Source organism: Electrophorus electricus, chromosome 7, assembly GCF_041902795.1.
Source record: "Electrophorus electricus isolate QZ-2024a chromosome 7, ASM4190279v1, whole genome shotgun sequence".
Taxonomy (NCBI): Eukaryota; Metazoa; Chordata; class Actinopteri; order Gymnotiformes; family Gymnotidae; genus Electrophorus; species Electrophorus electricus.
Window position 1 is genome coordinate 32255001 of NC_137503.1, and position 16857 is coordinate 32271857.

Here is a 16857-nt window from a genome sequence, read left to right on the forward strand (position 1 = left end):
GCACCTGCAGCGCCGCGTTGCCGGCGAACGCCAACGGGTGGATATTCGACAGCCCCGGATTGTCCGTCATCCTAAGCATGAAAAGGCTGATTAAAGGTGCAAACGTCCGCTCCTCGATTTTGGTGAGAGTGTTGAAAGACAGATCCAAGTAGGCAAGCTTGCGCAGGTTACCGAAGGTCGACCTTGAAATTTGTGTCAGGGAGTTGTTGCTGCAATCCAAGTAGATCAAGTCGGCCAGATAGTTTAAGTCCAGTGCCGGCAAGTCATTTATTTCGTTGTTGGAGATGATCAGCTGCCGGGTGGCCAGCGGGAGATCTGAGGGGAATTGGGTTAACTGTTGCCCGGCGCACTGGGCCACTAACTGGTCGTCGCATACACAGCGGTCGGAACAGCCAGCAGTCAGAGCCGGGGACGGTGCCACCCCCATGACGAAGATCAGCAGAAAGACGAGCCGCAATGACTGCGCGCTGGGCTCCGGCAAAAGACGCATGTTCTCGCCGCCGGCTTCATCAACTGTGTGTGCGCTGCGCTCCAAAACACTCCTGCATTCTTCATTGATCTACGAATCCGGTGTAAACGGACGCCAATCTAGCATGTCACTGCTCGCGAGGTCACTTTGGATAACTCAGAAGCGACATGTCGCAAACGTAGTCATTTCAGTTTCAGCATTTGCCAAAGCTTTGCCAAAATCTTAAATCTCAATTCAGTGATCGTCCGTTATAAGTGCGGTGTCATTTATGGATTGTGAATTTACTTCTTGATCCTCGGGGATGGTTGTTTGTCTTGCTCTTGTTTAAGCCAAATTTAAGGTCTCCAAATAAGTTCAGTTCTCGTTTGTTCAGACCATCACAGGTAAAACGCTCTTGAGTTTCCTGGCAGTCCTCCTCTGCAACACCGTGCGTCCTTGCTTGTATCGGCTTGTCTCTCTGGTTTTCGCTGCGCGTCCGAGTGTCTGCAGCTGTTTTGTATGTTAAGAGAGAGCCAGGGCGAAGGGACTGGAGATGCAGTGTCAACGAGCGTCAGTCCGCGTGCGCATCGCTTCTAATTAGCCGTATCCCCGCGTTCTTTGGAGATCGAGTACACGCGCACTATGAGACCACAGAAGTGGACCGTCTCCAGTTGTGACGCAATCAGGTGTTAGCTATTTATGACGTCTTGGGGCGGGGGGGGGGGGAGAGCCGGATAACATGCAGGCTTTCTCAAGTTCGGACGAAAGTCTACGTTTCAGACAGAGCACTTAAAGCACCTGAGAAAGCCTGAGTCCAATTACAGACTTCTAGAGTACGTAGTGAACTAAGGACTGTGTTTTTCTCAGAAATAAAAACATCTATACTGAGGAAAGTAATCCAGTCGTGCCAAAGCAGACCGAGGATATAGCGCGTGGCTTATCTGCTCGACACACACACACACACTCTCTGCTATATAATTTCATTCAGGGGCACGTGTGCCTGTCTGTCACTTTACGTACAGAGTGTGCAGTCATTTCAGTCACGGAGAGAGAGAGAGATGTTTGAGGCCACGCAGGGTCAATAGTCTTTTCCTATAACGAGATACCTTGAATCTGATGGTGTAGAGGGTAATGTTTATGATAAATAAAAAGTAAGAAGATGCCTGTTCTTAGTTTATCAATCTGGTCTCCAGTAGGATACGCCTTCCTTCCAAACTGAAAAGCCCACACTAAAAGCACAATGAGAGAGAACTCAGTCTGAGTTTGTGTATGTGAATGGAAAATCCTTTAGCCCTCTATGTTAATGTCTAATGTCAAAGTTACTGTTCCATTTTGGGCAGATGGGTTTGAGTTATGATATTCTCCCTGCTGTCTGACACTCTCTACTTTTACTCTATTGTAAGAAAGTTTTGGTGTCTTCCTATTCCCCTCAGACATCACTGATTTCCAAACACATGTTAAAACATGGCGCTCAAGGCTAAAGGTAATTGGACTATTAAAACTGTTGCATCTGTGTCTGATTAGATGGTTGCTATGCATAAGATATGCGTGCGTAAGATATCATAAGATAGCTGCTTTCTTAAGCATTCTGTCAGCTCCTCAAAGAAAACTTTTACTTTGAAAGTAATTGATGGGGAATGATGTGATGGATTGGTACCAAGTCCAGAGTTGGATGCTGCCTTGCGCCTTCTGGACAGGCTCCAGCAACTGAATTAAGTGGTTTAGAAAATGAATGGATGCCTGTTTTTATCCATAAGGTTTATGAGCTTCTGGAACTTATAAATATTAAGTAGATTGTCAGATAGATAGAGCATCAATTCTAATATGTAATTATAGAGTGTAAGCATAGAGTAAATATGGTCGCATACACACATCATTTGAGAAAGAGTAAAGTGGCACTGCAGTGGTGTCAACCACAAGAAAGATGAATGGGAATGTTTCAGTTTAGATCTGGAATCTGTTTATAAGTGTTGTAGTTTTCCTCCTCTTTGGCATATTAATCTTTCTTGCCATATTTACTGTGCCACCTTATTCTATATAGTATCACCAGGTTCACTACTCATCCTGGCAGATCTACTGTCATTATGCTGCTAGTGTGACACTGGTGTGAATCATTTATGATCCAAAAGGGAGGACTGATAAAAGAATGTAGTTATCCATTTAAGCCTGCCAATGGGTGAATGGAAAATTACTAAGGTCTTTCTGCTCTGCATCAAGAGTAGAATCCTAAAGTTACTTTTCTTTTTAATCACCACTTCCTTTCTCTGTTGATAAGCGCTTTAAAAACAAACAAACAAAAAAAATAACCATTGTTCATTTTGATTGGTTGTTAACCTTATTGAACGTCCAAACCTGTGAACATCCTGAACTGTGAGATGATCTCCAGAGTGTTATCTGTTGCTTTTGGCTCTTACCTCATCCTGATCCCATAGACAAAAAAAGATAAATAAATAAACATAATATTGTGCATCAGTAGTGGTATGAACAATGCTCTCTCTGACCTCATAGCGAATAAAGTCAAACTCAATGTCAAAAGTGTATTAATCAATGCACCAGGTCCAATATCAAGTGAAAGACCATGTAATTGCTGCAGAGTCTTTGTTTATCAATCTCAGGTCCCCGATATATTCCTCCCTTCAAAGCACTTTCACAAGCCCACACAAAAGCACTTACATTATATCAGTGATTCGACCAGTTGTGTAACTTTCAAAATAGTGCGGTAATACTCGTCTGCAGTTGTCTGGCCCTCCTACAGTTAAGCCCACTTGCTAATGCAAAGAGTGATCGTCTCTGACTGCCCCGTGAAAGTTGCGTGGGAATTCAGCAAGCCTGTAAGAGTCAGTGCTGCAGCGAGATATGTGGGCCTTAATGGTGCTCTTCAGTAGTGGAAAATGTGCTCTTGATCAAGGAAGGATCCAGTAATAACCAATCCTCTCTCAGCAGATACAGTATTTTTGGTTGGTGTTTCAAAATAGCAACTTAATTACCTTGCAAAGATAATGTAACAAAAAACTCACTCATGGTATGTGTGAAGCTGTCAGCTACAGGATTTGTGGTCATAAAGGCTAAAGGTGTGTGTGTGTGTGTGTGTGTTTATATATCTCTGCAGAGACCAAATGTCCTCACAAGGATAGGAGCATCTGACATTTTTTACCTTGTGGGATACATGGGTACAAATGCTTTTTTTTCCAAAAATTGGTAGATTTATTTGAAAAAAACAAAACAAAACAAAAACCTAAACTGTTTACTTTTGTTACTGAGGTTAAGGTTAGGCTTAAATATTGGTGTAGTATTCAGGTGTAGTATTAATTGTGTCAATGGAAGATCCCTACAAGGATAGTAAAACAAGACTGTGTGTGTGTGTGTGTGTGTGTAAGAGAGAGAGAGACAATAACAAGACAACAATAAATGATGCGACCCATTCATGTTAAAATGTTACAGCTAAGACTGATTTAAGAAGATTTTGAAATTATTTTTCTTTAATCTTTCAGAAAATACATGGCGTAAACCCACTGAAACCACATTCTTTTTGTTTGGCATTACCCTGTATCAAATTTGGACTTCAATACAGTACACAAAGTTCATACATATAGATTTAAATTAGAAATGATTTCCAAAGAATGAACACAAGCCTATACATTTTCCCAGCTCTGACTACATATACACAGATTTTTACTTCAGCTCAAATGTAATGGCCCAACAAGACCTCAGAAGGGGCACAGGCTGTTGTTAGAGAGCAGATTTGTGAAGTCAGGGCCCCAGTGGTGTTCAGCACACAAGCTGCTTGGCACCTCTTACCCAGCAGCCATTGCTGAGGGGGGACGGGACATTCTCTGAGAAATGCCAGTGTAAACTGAATGACTGAGCTAATTAGTGTAACTTTCATCCTTCGGTAGACACCAGCAGCTCAGCTTGCATTGGGGAGGGTGTCAGGTGAGGTTGAGGAAAGAGACATCATTACTATTTCATGCAGGGGTCACCTGTCAGAGGCCTTGCCTCACGGCATGGAATGGGGAGACACCACGTTTGGGGCAAGTGAGAGGGCATGTGGAGAACACAAAGGCGGGTCTCCAAGTACAGGTAGTTTTTAATATTACCATCATGAAGAGAATCCAAAAAGCCTCAAGACCAGGAAGTCCAAAACAACAGAGACAAGTAAACCCAAAGATGTCATATCAAACCTGAAAAACAGGCAAGAAGTTCAAATCAACAAAAAGTCAAGAGACAAAAACATAGCCTCAGACTTTTTGAAATCATACAGACTCATACAAAGTGATTGCAGCCATCTCCTTATAAACCCCAGTAAATGAGTTAATTACGAACAGCTATGAACCATCCTTAGTAGTGAGGCGTTAGTGACATCTGGAGGCGAGAAAGAATTCGCGAGCCAGGATGGTTTTATTTCGTTTACTCATATCATTCATAAACAAACAAAATTTAACCAATTTTAACAACACCGAGTGGTGATGAAGACGACTGAGAGTAACCTGGATTTATGTCAAGTATAAGAACTGAAGCGCAGATACCCATTCAGAAGTGTCGGCCCTGAGAAACACAGTCTGAAGGGCTGCTGAAATGGATGGTCCACAACGCTGCATAAGTCATTCCTGAACATAGTATCTCATTCTTCCCTCTGGGCTGTTTTAAAACAGTGCCTCCATCTCTCATTGAACTGGTCCTATAATAGAGCTTACAGTGCAGTTTGCAGCTCATTCCCTTGATGCTGTTAACTGGTAGTAATTTGTTGGTTCCTATATGACTTGAACAAGTGTGAGAGCCAAACTTGTTGTCTGATGAATTTTGTGGTGATTTGGTGCATCGTTCTAGTCCTTGCTCTGCCTGGAGAGCTTGTTTATAAAATATGATAATTACCTGAATTTCCATTAAACCTATATGATAGCTGCACAGCATTAGAAACCATAAATAGTATTCTTGCTGTGATATGATCAAAATAAACAAAAAACAAAACAAAACAAAAAATACCTATCTAAAACATTAATCATTTGGTTTCCCTTATAGTTGGTGTGAGTTACAACCTTTTTGTGAAATGTGGTTGCAAAGATATAAAATCCATCTGTAAAAAAAAAAAAAACCCCTCATTAATTAATAATCTACAACAACAAAACATTCATATAAAATACTTGGTTTCTTTGTACTGCTGAATGTGTATTGGATGAGGTGATTGCAGTAATGAGTTTGAGTCCTCAAACAAGCCGTTTTAAGTAAGTACACAGCTTGCCGAACTGACTTTTAAAAATTGTTTTAAAAGACGGACATTTAAAGTGATGCATCGATTCATCTTGTGTTCATCTTACGTCCAACTGCATCGTTCCATTATAACGTGGAGGAAATTGTCCTAAATTACACGACTTGTCATACAAAGTGTAAAAAAGAGAGTTTTAACCAAAGCAGTTCCAGCACTGAGCAAGCCAACCCCATGAAGCGCACGCCGTGCTACGCCTTTCCCACAATGCACTGCCCGGTTCAAACTCATATAATTTGAAATAACCTAAAATGCTTTTGTCGTTGTCATTTATAGAGAGACTATCTGGTACATGCTGCTGTTGCTGGTAACGGTTGCAATTTGCTGTTGATCTGAAACCTAAACGGTTGTGGTGTTCAGATAACCGTCTTATTGAAATGTATTGCTTGTGACCAAGACCTGGTCCGACGGTACCTTTCGTTAAGAAACTCTTGCTTCTCTTCAGCTCGTATAAATCTTTCGCCTTTTACTAAAGATTTCCGTGGAGAGGAGCATTATGAGTATAAACTAATTTTTCGATGCCCTGCTTTATAGTGGGGCTTCCTATATGGTTTAAAAATAGAAATGGTCGTGTCGCATTGTGGAAGGGTTTGTTGCTATTGTTATTGCACGTCTGCCTCAAAAAGACGTTTGCTTTATATTTATCAAGCCTAATTATCGTTTCCGTCTTCCGTTTCTAACTAACGAACCACTGCGTAATTCAGTCGTGGAGAATTCGCAGTACCGCAGACGCTCAATGACTTGGTGGTAGAGTGGATATTATGGAAAGCCGAAGTGGTCCAAATTCACGGTTTATTTGTAAAACAGCAGAGAAGCGATGTTTAGGAACTTTTTATACCGCAAAATATTTTATTATTGTTCACTTACACCGTAAAAGCCATCGAAATGCTGTACTGCACGGCGTTTATATGTCAGTTTAAAACACTGTAAGAAATACTTCTAAGATGGAAATACTCAGTAGTTCCTATTTGAAGACGCACTGTTCAAGTTCGAATAAATAACTAAATAAACTCAGAAGCTTTGTGACCATGCAGTTCTTGAAACTTTAAGAGACAGGGGGTCCCGACTGCCCAGTGCTAGACTTGGAGCAGGAACACAAGTGTAGAAAACAGGGACACTCCAAGACCAATAGCGCTGTTATCCATATTCTCTGTTTGGCATCCCTCTTGAGTTTGTGACGATAACCCCTTCGCCTTTCATTCAGTTTTAACCATAACAAAAGTCTGAATTGAGCAGTTGCTATAAAGACACTACCAACCCGTACCTTTTGATAGCTAGCTATCCATCAAAGATATAAAATCCACCTGTAAAAAAACCCCTCATTAATTAATAACCTACAACAACAAAACATTCATATAAAATACTTGATTTCTTTGTACTGCTAAATGTGTACTTGTAAGTCATCAGAATCAGCTGCAGAAATGAATTGAAAAAGAACAGTTTGACTCTCTACCGACAAGATTTCGAAGTTTTCCACTTGGATGAGGTGAATGCAGCAATTGCAACTGACATTCTGGGATTGCCCATATCGTTGTTTATCATTTAAATGGTTTGTGACAACCCTGTTCTGGAGGCCAACTGTCATGCTCAACAGCGCAGCGTGCCGCTGAAATACCTTTGAACAGCCTTGACGGTTTGCTACGAGGAGTGCATTACATGAAGTCGATAATACTGGTTTATGTAAGTTTGAAATGTAGTTACAAGCTAATTGTAAGCTTGTAACACTTTTCTCAGTAAAGATCGTCACACAGCAGCTCTACAGGAATCCAGGTCCAGTTGAAGGCCTGTAGTCCAGAAAACTTTGCAAACCATATTGGTTTATGGTAAAGTACAGTACAGTAAGTAACACAGTGGCAGTCATTAGCCATAATAAGTTTGAGTCCTCAAATAAAAATCTCATTTATATATATATATATATATATATATATATATATATATATATATATATATATATATAAATTTGATTTTCATTTGAGGAATCAAACATATATATATATAAATGAGATTTTGGTGCTCAATGGACAATGTCGCGATTTGTTTTCGAAACGTAAACGTTACTATTTATGAGGTAGCTATTCTGTTGTAATATTTTATTTGATCAATGTGTAAGCCGTTTTAAGTCAATTGCAAGTCAACTGCAAGATGGAACTGTACATTGTGTACATACATTTATACATATCCATATATACATTGTACATTGTGTATATAAACATAATATACATATATTGTACATACATTGTTAATATATTTTGTATATATGTATATATATAGATATATATTTCTCTATGCACCCCTGTTTTTTTCCTCAGTTTGGACAGAGCACTCTCAAACTATTTCACTGCGAGTTATACTGTGTATGACTATGTATGTGACAAATAAACCAAACTTAAACTTAAGTACACACCTTGCAGAACTGACTTTTAAAAATTGTTTTAAAAGACGGACAATTAAAGTGATGCAGCGATTCATCTTGTGTTCATCTTACGTCCAACTGCATCGTTCCATTATAACGTGGAGGAAATTGTCCTAAATTACACGAGTTGTCATACAAAGTGTTAAAAAGAGAGTGTTAACCAAAGCAGTTCCAGCACTGAGCAAGCCAACCCCAGAAAGCGCGCGCCGTGCTACGCCTTTCCCACAATGCACTGCCCGGTTCAAACTCATATAATTTGAAATAACCTAAAATGCTTTTGTCGTTGTCATTTATAGAGAGACTATCTGGTACATGCTGCTGTTGCTGGTAACGGTTGCAATTTGCTGTTGATCTGAAACCTAAACGGTTGTGGTGTTCAGATAACCGTCTTATTGAAATGTATTGCTTGTGACCAAGACCTGGTCCGACGGTACCTTTCGTTAAGAAACTCTTGCTTCTCTTCAACTCGTATAAATCTTTCGCCTTTTACTAAAGATTTCCGTGGAGAGAAGCATTATGAGTATAAACTAATTTTTCGACGCCCTGCTTTATAGCGGGGCTTCCTATATGGTTTAAAAAAAGAAGTTTGTGTTTGTTGCTGTTGCACGTATACCTGGAACAAAACTACCCTTTTATGCTTTTCGGACGACATGTGTCTTTTTCGTTTCTCGTTTCAAGCCAAGGGGCCATTGCTTAAATGTAGTGGTGGGGAATTCTCAGCACAGCGGACGCTCAATGATTTGGTGGGAGAATGTTGATATGGAAAGCCAAAGTGGTCCGAATTCACGTTTTATTAGTAAAACGGCAGAGAAGCGGCGTTTTGGAACTTTTTACGACGCAAAATACGCTGCTATTGTTCACTACACCGTAAAAGCCATCGGAAATGCTGTACTGCACGGCGTTTATATGTCAGTTTAAAACACTGTAAAAATGCTTCTAAACAACTTATAAGATGGAAATACTCAGTAGCTCCTATTTGAAGACACAGCTCGAACTTGAATAAATAACCAACAAAAGTCTGAAGTGAGAAATCGCTGACAGCCAATACAGTTGAACTTTGCCCAATCGCTCATGAACAAGGTCAGACCAGACCAGTTCACTACAGATCTTACTGGATGATAAACTAGTGCTCAAATATGTTTATTTAGGGACTTTACATATGTGTTAATTCGTTCGATGATTTATTTTATCTCATACCATTATTAGCTTGCTTGAAGTTAAATAGACCTAGCAGTAGTACGATGTCCGAAGTGGTTAGATACATTAGACATTGTAATTTAAATGGGCAAGTACTTTAAATATTCAATTAGTTAACTAAAATATTAACCAGGGGCAACTAGCTAATTGATTATTGGCTACAAAACAGACTTTTTTTCCAGACTTTTGTTGGAAAAGTCTGAAAGACAGCTTTTACAGTGTTTTAAACTGACATATAAACGCCGTGCAGTACAGCATTTCCGATGGCTTTTACGGTGTAGTGAACAATAGCAGCGTATTTTGCGTCGTAAAAAGTTCCAAAACGCCGCTTCTCTGCCGTTTTACTAATAAAACGTGAATTCGGACCACTTTGGCTTTCCATATCAACATTCTCCCACCAAATCATTGAGCGTCCGCTGTGCTGAGAATTCCCCACCACTACATTTAAGCAATGGCCCCTTGGCTTGAAACGAGAAACGAAAAAGACACATGTCGTCCGAAAAGCATAAAAGGGTAGTTTTGTTCCAGGTATACGTGCAACAGCAACAAACACAAACTTCTTTTTTTAAACCATATAGGAAGCCCCGCTATAAAGCAGGGCGTCGAAAAATTAGTTTATACTCATAATGCTCCTCTCCACGGAAATCTTTAGTAAAAGGCGAAAGATTTATACGAGTTGAAGAGAAGCAAGAGTTTCTTAACGAAAGGTACCGTCGGACCAGGTCTTGGTCACAAGCAATACATTTCAATAAGACGGTTATCTGAACACCACAACCGTTTAGGTTTCAGATCAACAGCAAATTGCAACCGTTACCAGCAACAGCAGCATGTACCAGATAGTCTCTCTATAAATGACAACGACAAAAGCATTTTAGGTTATTTCAAATTATATGAGTTTGAACCGGGCAGTGCATTGTGGGAAAGGCGTAGCACGGCGCGCGCTTTCTGGGGTTGGCTTGCTCAGTGCTGGAACTGCTTTGGTTAACACTCTCTTTTTAACACTTTGTATGACAACTCGTGTAATTTAGGACAATTTCCTCCACGTTATAATGGAACGATGCAGTTGGACGTAAGATGAACACAAGATGAATCGCTGCATCACTTTAATTGTCCGTCTTTTAAAACAATTTTTAAAAGTCAGTTCTGCAAGGTGTGTACTTAAGTTTAAGTTTGGTTTATTTGTCACATACATAGTCATACACAGTATAACTCGCAGTGAAATAGTTTGAGAGTGCTCTGTCCAAACTGAGGAAAAAAACAGGGGTGCATAGAGAAATATATATCTATATATATACATATATACAAAATATATTAACAATGTATGTACAATATATGTATATTATGTTTATATACACAATGTACAATGTATATATGGATATGTATAAATGTATGTACACAATGTACAGTTCCATCTTGCAGTTGACTTGCAATTGACTTAAAACGGCTTACACATTGATCAAATAAAATATTACAACAGAATAGCTACCTCATAAATAGTAACGTTTACGTTTCGAAAACAAATCGCGACATTGTCCATTGAGCACCAAAATCTCATTTATATATATATATGTTTGATTCCTCAAATGAAAATCAAATTTATATATATATATATATATATATATATATATATATATATATATATATATATATATATATATATATATATATATATATATATATATATATAAATGAGATTTTTATTTGAGGACTCAAACTTATTATGGCTAATGACTGCCACTGTGTTACTTACTGTACTGTACTTTACCATAAACCAATATGGTTTGCAAAGTTTTCTGGACTACAGGCCTTCAACTGGACCTGGATTCCTGTAGAGCTGCTGTGTGACGATCTTTACTGAGAAAAGTGTTACAAGCTTACAATTAGCTTGTAACTACATTTCAAACTTACATAAACCAGTATTATCGACTTCATGTAATGCACTCCTCGTAGCAAACCGTCAAGGCTGTTCAAAGGTATTTCAGCGGCACGCTGCGCTGTTGAGCATGACAGTTGGCCTCCAGAACAGGGTTGTCACAAACCATTTAAATGATAAACAACGATATGGGCAATCCCAGAATGTCAGTTGCAATTGCTGCATTCACCTCATCCAAGTGGAAAACTTCGAAATCTTGTCGGTAGAGAGTCAAACTGTTCTTTTTCAATTCATTTCTGCAGCTGATTCTGATGACTTACAAGTACACATTTAGCAGTACAAAGAAATCAAGTATTTTATATGAATGTTTTGTTGTTGTAGGTTATTAATTAATGAGGGGTTTTTTTACAGGTGGATTTTATATCTTTGATGGATAGCTAGCTATCAAAAGGTACGGGTTGGTAGTGTCTTTATAGCAACTGCTCAATTCAGACTTTTGTTATGGTTAAAACTGAATGAAAGGCGAAGGGGTTATCGTCACAAACTCAAGAGGGATGCCAAACAGAGAATATGGATAACAGCGCTATTGGTCTTGGAGTGTCCCTGTTTTCTACACTTGTGTTCCTGCTCCAAGTCTAGCACTGGGCAGTCGGGACCCCCTGTCTCTTAAAGTTTCAAGAACTGCATGGTCACAAAGCTTCTGAGTTTATTTAGTTATTTATTCGAACTTGAACAGTGCGTCTTCAAATAGGAACTACTGAGTATTTCCATCTTAGAAGTATTTCTTACAGTGTTTTAAACTGACATATAAACGCCGTGCAGTACAGCATTTCGATGGCTTTTACGGTGTAAGTGAACAATAATAAAATATTTTGCGGTATAAAAAGTTCCTAAACATCGCTTCTCTGCTGTTTTACAAATAAACCGTGAATTTGGACCACTTCGGCTTTCCATAATATCCACTCTACCACCAAGTCATTGAGCGTCTGCGGTACTGCGAATTCTCCACGACTGAATTACGCAGTGGTTCGTTAGTTAGAAACGGAAGACGGAAACGATAATTAGGCTTGATAAATATAAAGCAAACGTCTTTTTGAGGCAGACGTGCAATAACAATAGCAACAAACCCTTCCACAATGCGACACGACCATTTCTATTTTTAAACCATATAGGAAGCCCCACTATAAAGCAGGGCATCGAAAAATTAGTTTATACTCATAATGCTCCTCTCCACGGAAATCTTTAGTAAAAGGCGAAAGATTTATACGAGCTGAAGAGAAGCAAGAGTTTCTTAACGAAAGGTACCGTCGGACCAGGTCTTGGTCACAAGCAATACATTTCAATAAGACGGTTATCTGAACACCACAACCGTTTAGGTTTCAGATCAACAGCAAATTGCAACCGTTACCAGCAACAGCAGCATGTACCAGATAGTCTCTCTATAAATGACAACGACAAAAGCATTTTAGGTTATTTCAAATTATATGAGTTTGAACCGGGCAGTGCATTGTGGGAAAGGCGTAGCACGGCGTGCGCTTCATGGGGTTGGCTTGCTCAGTGCTGGAACTGCTTTGGTTAAAACTCTTTTCTCTTCAAATCCTATAAATCTTTCGCCTTTTAGTAAATATTTCCGTGTAAAGAAGCGTTATAAGTATAAGCTAATTTTTCGATGTCCTACTTTATAGTGGGGTTTCTTTTCATGGTTTAGAAAAGTAACTTTCCTTGTTCACGTTGTTTGCATGTTCCAATTTTCTGATGCCTCGTTTTACGGTGGGTTTTGTTGAAAGGTTTTAAGATTCATTTTTATAAACACATTCCTGTTAGGTGTTTGGAATCTGGAGTGGTCTCTTTATCTTCCCGTTGTTAGTGGGTCCAGTACTCCGCGTGTTTAAAGCTCAGAAAGCACATGTCACTGCACGTGTCTCCCACAAGGCATTGCGTAGTTATCAAGCGCATTTAATTTCAAATAGCGAAGTATTCAGTTATTTTTCGTTTATATAAAGACTATTCGACATACACTGTTACGGTAATGGTTGTAATTATTTGCTGTTGATTTGAAACAAACTGTCCAAGCGCTCAAGTGACCGTTTTGCTAAAGTGTATTTCTCTTAAGCAAGATATGTTCCAGCGGTTTTCTTAGTAATACACTCTTGTTTCTCTTCAAAGCGTATAAATCTTTCGCCTTTTACTAAAGATTTCCGTGGGGAGGACTACTATGAGTATAAATTAATTTTTTGATGCCCTGCTTTATTGTGGGGCGTGTTTATTGGTTATAAAGATATATTTGAAATATTTATCTAAATGCTCCCATACTTCAAATTGTTATGTTTATGAGCTACTATAACCACAAACGTTAGATTCCACGTGTAATCTAAGATGTGCAAAACGTAAATTGGTGAATTGTGATAGGTATGTAAGCGTATGTATTTTTAATAATGAAGCGCTTGTCTTTTAGAAAAGAAAACACTTACAAAGCAATAAACTTCAACCTTTATCAGCTCCTCGTTAGTATAGTGGACAGTATCTCCGCCTGTCACGCGGAAGACCGGGGTTCGATTCCCCGACGGGGAGAAGAGAAATTCATTTTTAAATTATTACTATTACTGAAGTGTTAACACACACTTGGAAATGTTTGGCAGATGTAGTGTGTAATATTTATGGCCTAACTGAATATTGGGGTGTCGAATGTAGCTAAAACAACGTCTAATTTTGCTAAACGCACTTGAAGAGCTAAAGATAGCTCATTTACAGAAATCTGCAATTGGAAGAAAAATCTTCGATTTCCTTCGGGATCAATAAAATAAAAGTGACTGAAAAGACCACCTGCAGACCTTTATGATCAGTCCTCGTTAGTATAGTGGACAGTATCTCCGCCTGTCACGCGGAAGACCGGGGTTCGATTCCCCGACGGGGAGAAAGAAAGTTGTTTTCCACATGTAGGTGGCAATGTTAGGCAGATGTAGTATTTATGGCCTGACTGAATATTGGGTTGCCGAGTATCGGTAAAACTATGTCAAATTTTGCTAAACGCACTTGAAGAGCTAAAGATAGCTCATTTACAGAAATCTGCAATTGGAAGAAAAATCTTCGATTTCCTTCGGGATCAATAAAATAAAAGTGACTGAAAAGACCACCTGCAGACCTCTATACTCAGTCCTCGTTAGTATAGTGGACAGTATCTCCGCCTGTCACGCGGAAGACCGGGGTTCGATTCCCCGACGGGGAGAAAGTCGGTTTTTTCAATTTTAAGCAGAGTTTTTCCACTATATTACTTGTTTTATTTATTTTTAATATATATATATTTTTTTTAATTTCAGAGAGAATTTATATAGCCTCTGTAGCAGTAGCGTTTCTCCAGAGGGAACTACGAACAATGTCTGTGGAGGGGTGACCGTGTTAACATTTAAACCCTTATATGTGGTGTTGTCCATTACGAAATGTAGCTTCTTGACAGTGAAATTATAAACCTACTAACACTTAGAATTCGGCTCATAACGATTTGATGAAAACAGTCGACTGTCTTCGGTGGCCTATATTTCTTTGTAATGAGCATACATGAGTTTATCACTACCTGTGTTAGTTAGCATTGCTAGATGCAAGGGGCATTTGACTAGCACAACATTTCTCTGAAGGTGGTTCAGTCTGTCTCTCTTTACATACCTGTGCAGGAGTAACGTCGGTATTTCTGCGACCAACTTCATCCCCTTTGCATGTAATAATTATTTCCTAGTTTATAAAAGCACTTCCAATGTTGTTGTTGTTGTTGTTGTTGTTTTTTTTCAGTAGACCAGCGAATGTCTTTTTTGTCCACAATACAAGCACCTGGCAATACATGATGCCAGATGCCGCCATAAAAAGATGGAAATGGGAAAATCACAAATACATCTTTAAATTAAAATCCTGCATTTGGCCATTTTGTCATTACACCCCACTCTTCAGTAAAGGGATGGTAGAAACACTGTAAGACTTTGCCCTTGATACCCATGGTGTACTGGTTTATTTCTTAATAAGGTTCTACTCTGAAGCAAAAAGACTCAGATTCACCCATGGTATGAACACTCATTTATCCTGGGTGAATACTCCAGCTTCCAGTGGCCAGCAGACCATTTCTTCTCACTCACCTGGCTACAGCCATATCAGGGTTCATGCAGCTTAATGATCCCTGTTGGCCTAGCTGATGCACTAGGACCTGGGAAGAGGTAAACTGTTTCCAAGAGTTGCTGTGGATAAGTGAATTTGTTTGTGCGTAGCCACTTCCTGTGGGCTTGCTGTGCTGTGTATCTTATACTTGCTCTTTGTCTGAGTTTTTGTCTCCAGGTTTTTTGTATAAATTAGAAGCCCAGACTCTAGTCAGAGACATGATGTTTCACCTCGCTCTGGCACAGTGGAGGTGTTCCTGCTGATGGTATTGGTGCCCCATGTGAGGCAGCATATGTGTCCACACTGGGACACTGTTGGGGTGGAGCAAGCAGGAGAGGAAGAACGTGTGATCACAAGGGTCATGAGCCAGATTGTCAAACTAACTGAGGCACAATGGAGAGCACCCATCGACAGGACAGCAATCCACACCATTCCTCACTCTGCCACCCGGATTATTCATCCCACTCATATGCAACCTGTTGGGTATGCACTACAGTTTGACACTTCATAGTTTGAATTTGCAGATAGCTGTCTGGAAAACGTCACATTATGTTTAACTTGACTCAATTGTGTGCTTGAACTTGAAAATAAAATACTGCTCAGTGTATATTAATTATACATGAACAATGTTGATGGCTTGGAAACTGTGTGATAGCAAAGTACAGATGTGCACATAAAACAGTGTTGCAGTGAGCCAACTAACTCATTAAGGCGGCTTCATGAAATTGGGATTTGACTTCTCCTTTTACTTCCCGTCTTTTGTATTCTTACATTGTTGTACTGGCTGCTACTTCATCCACTGCTGTGTTCATATATGCCATAAGCATATCCGCTAAATACTTATGGCATAGTATGTTCTGGCTTTGTACATCTTTTGCACGTCCACTCACTTTGCTCAGAGCCATTTTCTCTTCCCACCACCGTGGTGTCAACCAAGCGTAATGAGGTCAAGTTTATTGTCATATTTAGGGTTCTCGCTCAGCCACATTTCAGTGTGCCTATCTGTCCTCAGCAAAGGGTCAATCTTGCATATATGATTTTGATGTACAGTATGTCTTTAGAAAAGTGGTCTTTCCAAAGTTAACTTTCTGCTTCGCTGGTCTTTGCAACTGTCATGGACTTGCTGTCCATAGTGTGAGTGTGACCAAAAGCGTGTTCCACATGTTTTGTCATTTCCCTGTGGTCCATATCCCTTGCTCTTGTCCCTTTGATCCCAGATTACGAGCATTTCTATCTTCCGTACGTATTTACCTGCGTGTCTTAGCATATGCATGCATGTGTGCGCTGTGATCCTGCGTTATCAGTGCAGATTTTTGCTGTCGCTGTCCTCCACTTTGATCTCATTTTGCAAGTCTTGAGAACGCTGCTCTGGTCCTCGAGCACAAGGATCAGTATCCATGGATCCATGGATCAGAATCCACTAGCCTCCATGGTCCACCCTACTGCCTTCTCACACCAGCAGACCTGCCAGCCCGCAGTCTTACACCGCAGCTGACTCTCAACTTACTGATCTGCTGCACGAT

At 39.7% G+C, this 16857-nt stretch overlaps 1 protein-coding gene and 9 non-coding genes across 10 annotated transcripts in view; 7 read left to right on the forward strand and 3 right to left on the reverse strand.

Annotated features, from left to right (window-relative positions):
• The window catches only part of lrrc52 (leucine rich repeat containing 52), a 25624-nt gene extending 24495 nt beyond the window's left edge, over nt 1-1129 (reverse strand). The window contains exon 1 of the mRNA XM_027032197.3: nt 1-1129. This exon is cut by the window's left edge and continues 159 nt beyond it. Within this exon, the coding sequence (XP_026887998.1) occupies nt 1-490 (490 nt within the window). The 5' untranslated portion in view covers nt 491-1129.
• A 5007-nt stretch (nt 1130-6136) lies between these two features.
• Nucleotides 6137-6252, forward strand: LOC113591628 (U5 spliceosomal RNA). Its single transcript, XR_003412218.2, has one exon. It is a non-coding gene; the product is annotated as a U5 spliceosomal RNA (small nuclear RNA).
• Nucleotides 6253-8569: 2317 nt separating this feature from the next.
• LOC113591629 (U5 spliceosomal RNA) lies at nt 8570-8685 on the forward strand. The gene has a single exon (XR_003412219.3). It is a non-coding gene; the product is annotated as a U5 spliceosomal RNA (small nuclear RNA).
• Nucleotides 8686-9901: 1216 nt separating this feature from the next.
• On the reverse strand, nt 9902-10017 carry LOC145658821 (U5 spliceosomal RNA). Its single transcript, XR_014124735.1, has one exon. It is a non-coding gene; the product is annotated as a U5 spliceosomal RNA (small nuclear RNA).
• Nucleotides 10018-12368: 2351 nt separating this feature from the next.
• LOC145658822 (U5 spliceosomal RNA) lies at nt 12369-12484 on the reverse strand. The gene has a single exon (XR_014124736.1). It is a non-coding gene; the product is annotated as a U5 spliceosomal RNA (small nuclear RNA).
• Nucleotides 12485-12772: 288 nt separating this feature from the next.
• On the forward strand, nt 12773-12886 carry LOC113591334 (U5 spliceosomal RNA). The gene has a single exon (XR_003412186.1). It is a non-coding gene; the product is annotated as a U5 spliceosomal RNA (small nuclear RNA).
• Nucleotides 12887-13338: 452 nt separating this feature from the next.
• LOC113591333 (U5 spliceosomal RNA) lies at nt 13339-13453 on the forward strand. Its single transcript, XR_003412185.2, has one exon. It is a non-coding gene; the product is annotated as a U5 spliceosomal RNA (small nuclear RNA).
• A 240-nt stretch (nt 13454-13693) lies between these two features.
• On the forward strand, nt 13694-13765 carry trnad-guc (transfer RNA aspartic acid (anticodon GUC)). The gene has a single exon. It is a non-coding gene; the product is annotated as a tRNA-Asp (tRNA).
• A 272-nt stretch (nt 13766-14037) lies between these two features.
• Nucleotides 14038-14109, forward strand: trnad-guc (transfer RNA aspartic acid (anticodon GUC)). The gene has a single exon. It is a non-coding gene; the product is annotated as a tRNA-Asp (tRNA).
• A 239-nt stretch (nt 14110-14348) lies between these two features.
• trnad-guc (transfer RNA aspartic acid (anticodon GUC)) lies at nt 14349-14420 on the forward strand. The gene has a single exon. It is a non-coding gene; the product is annotated as a tRNA-Asp (tRNA).
• The last annotated feature ends 2437 nt before the right edge of the window (nt 14421-16857 follow it).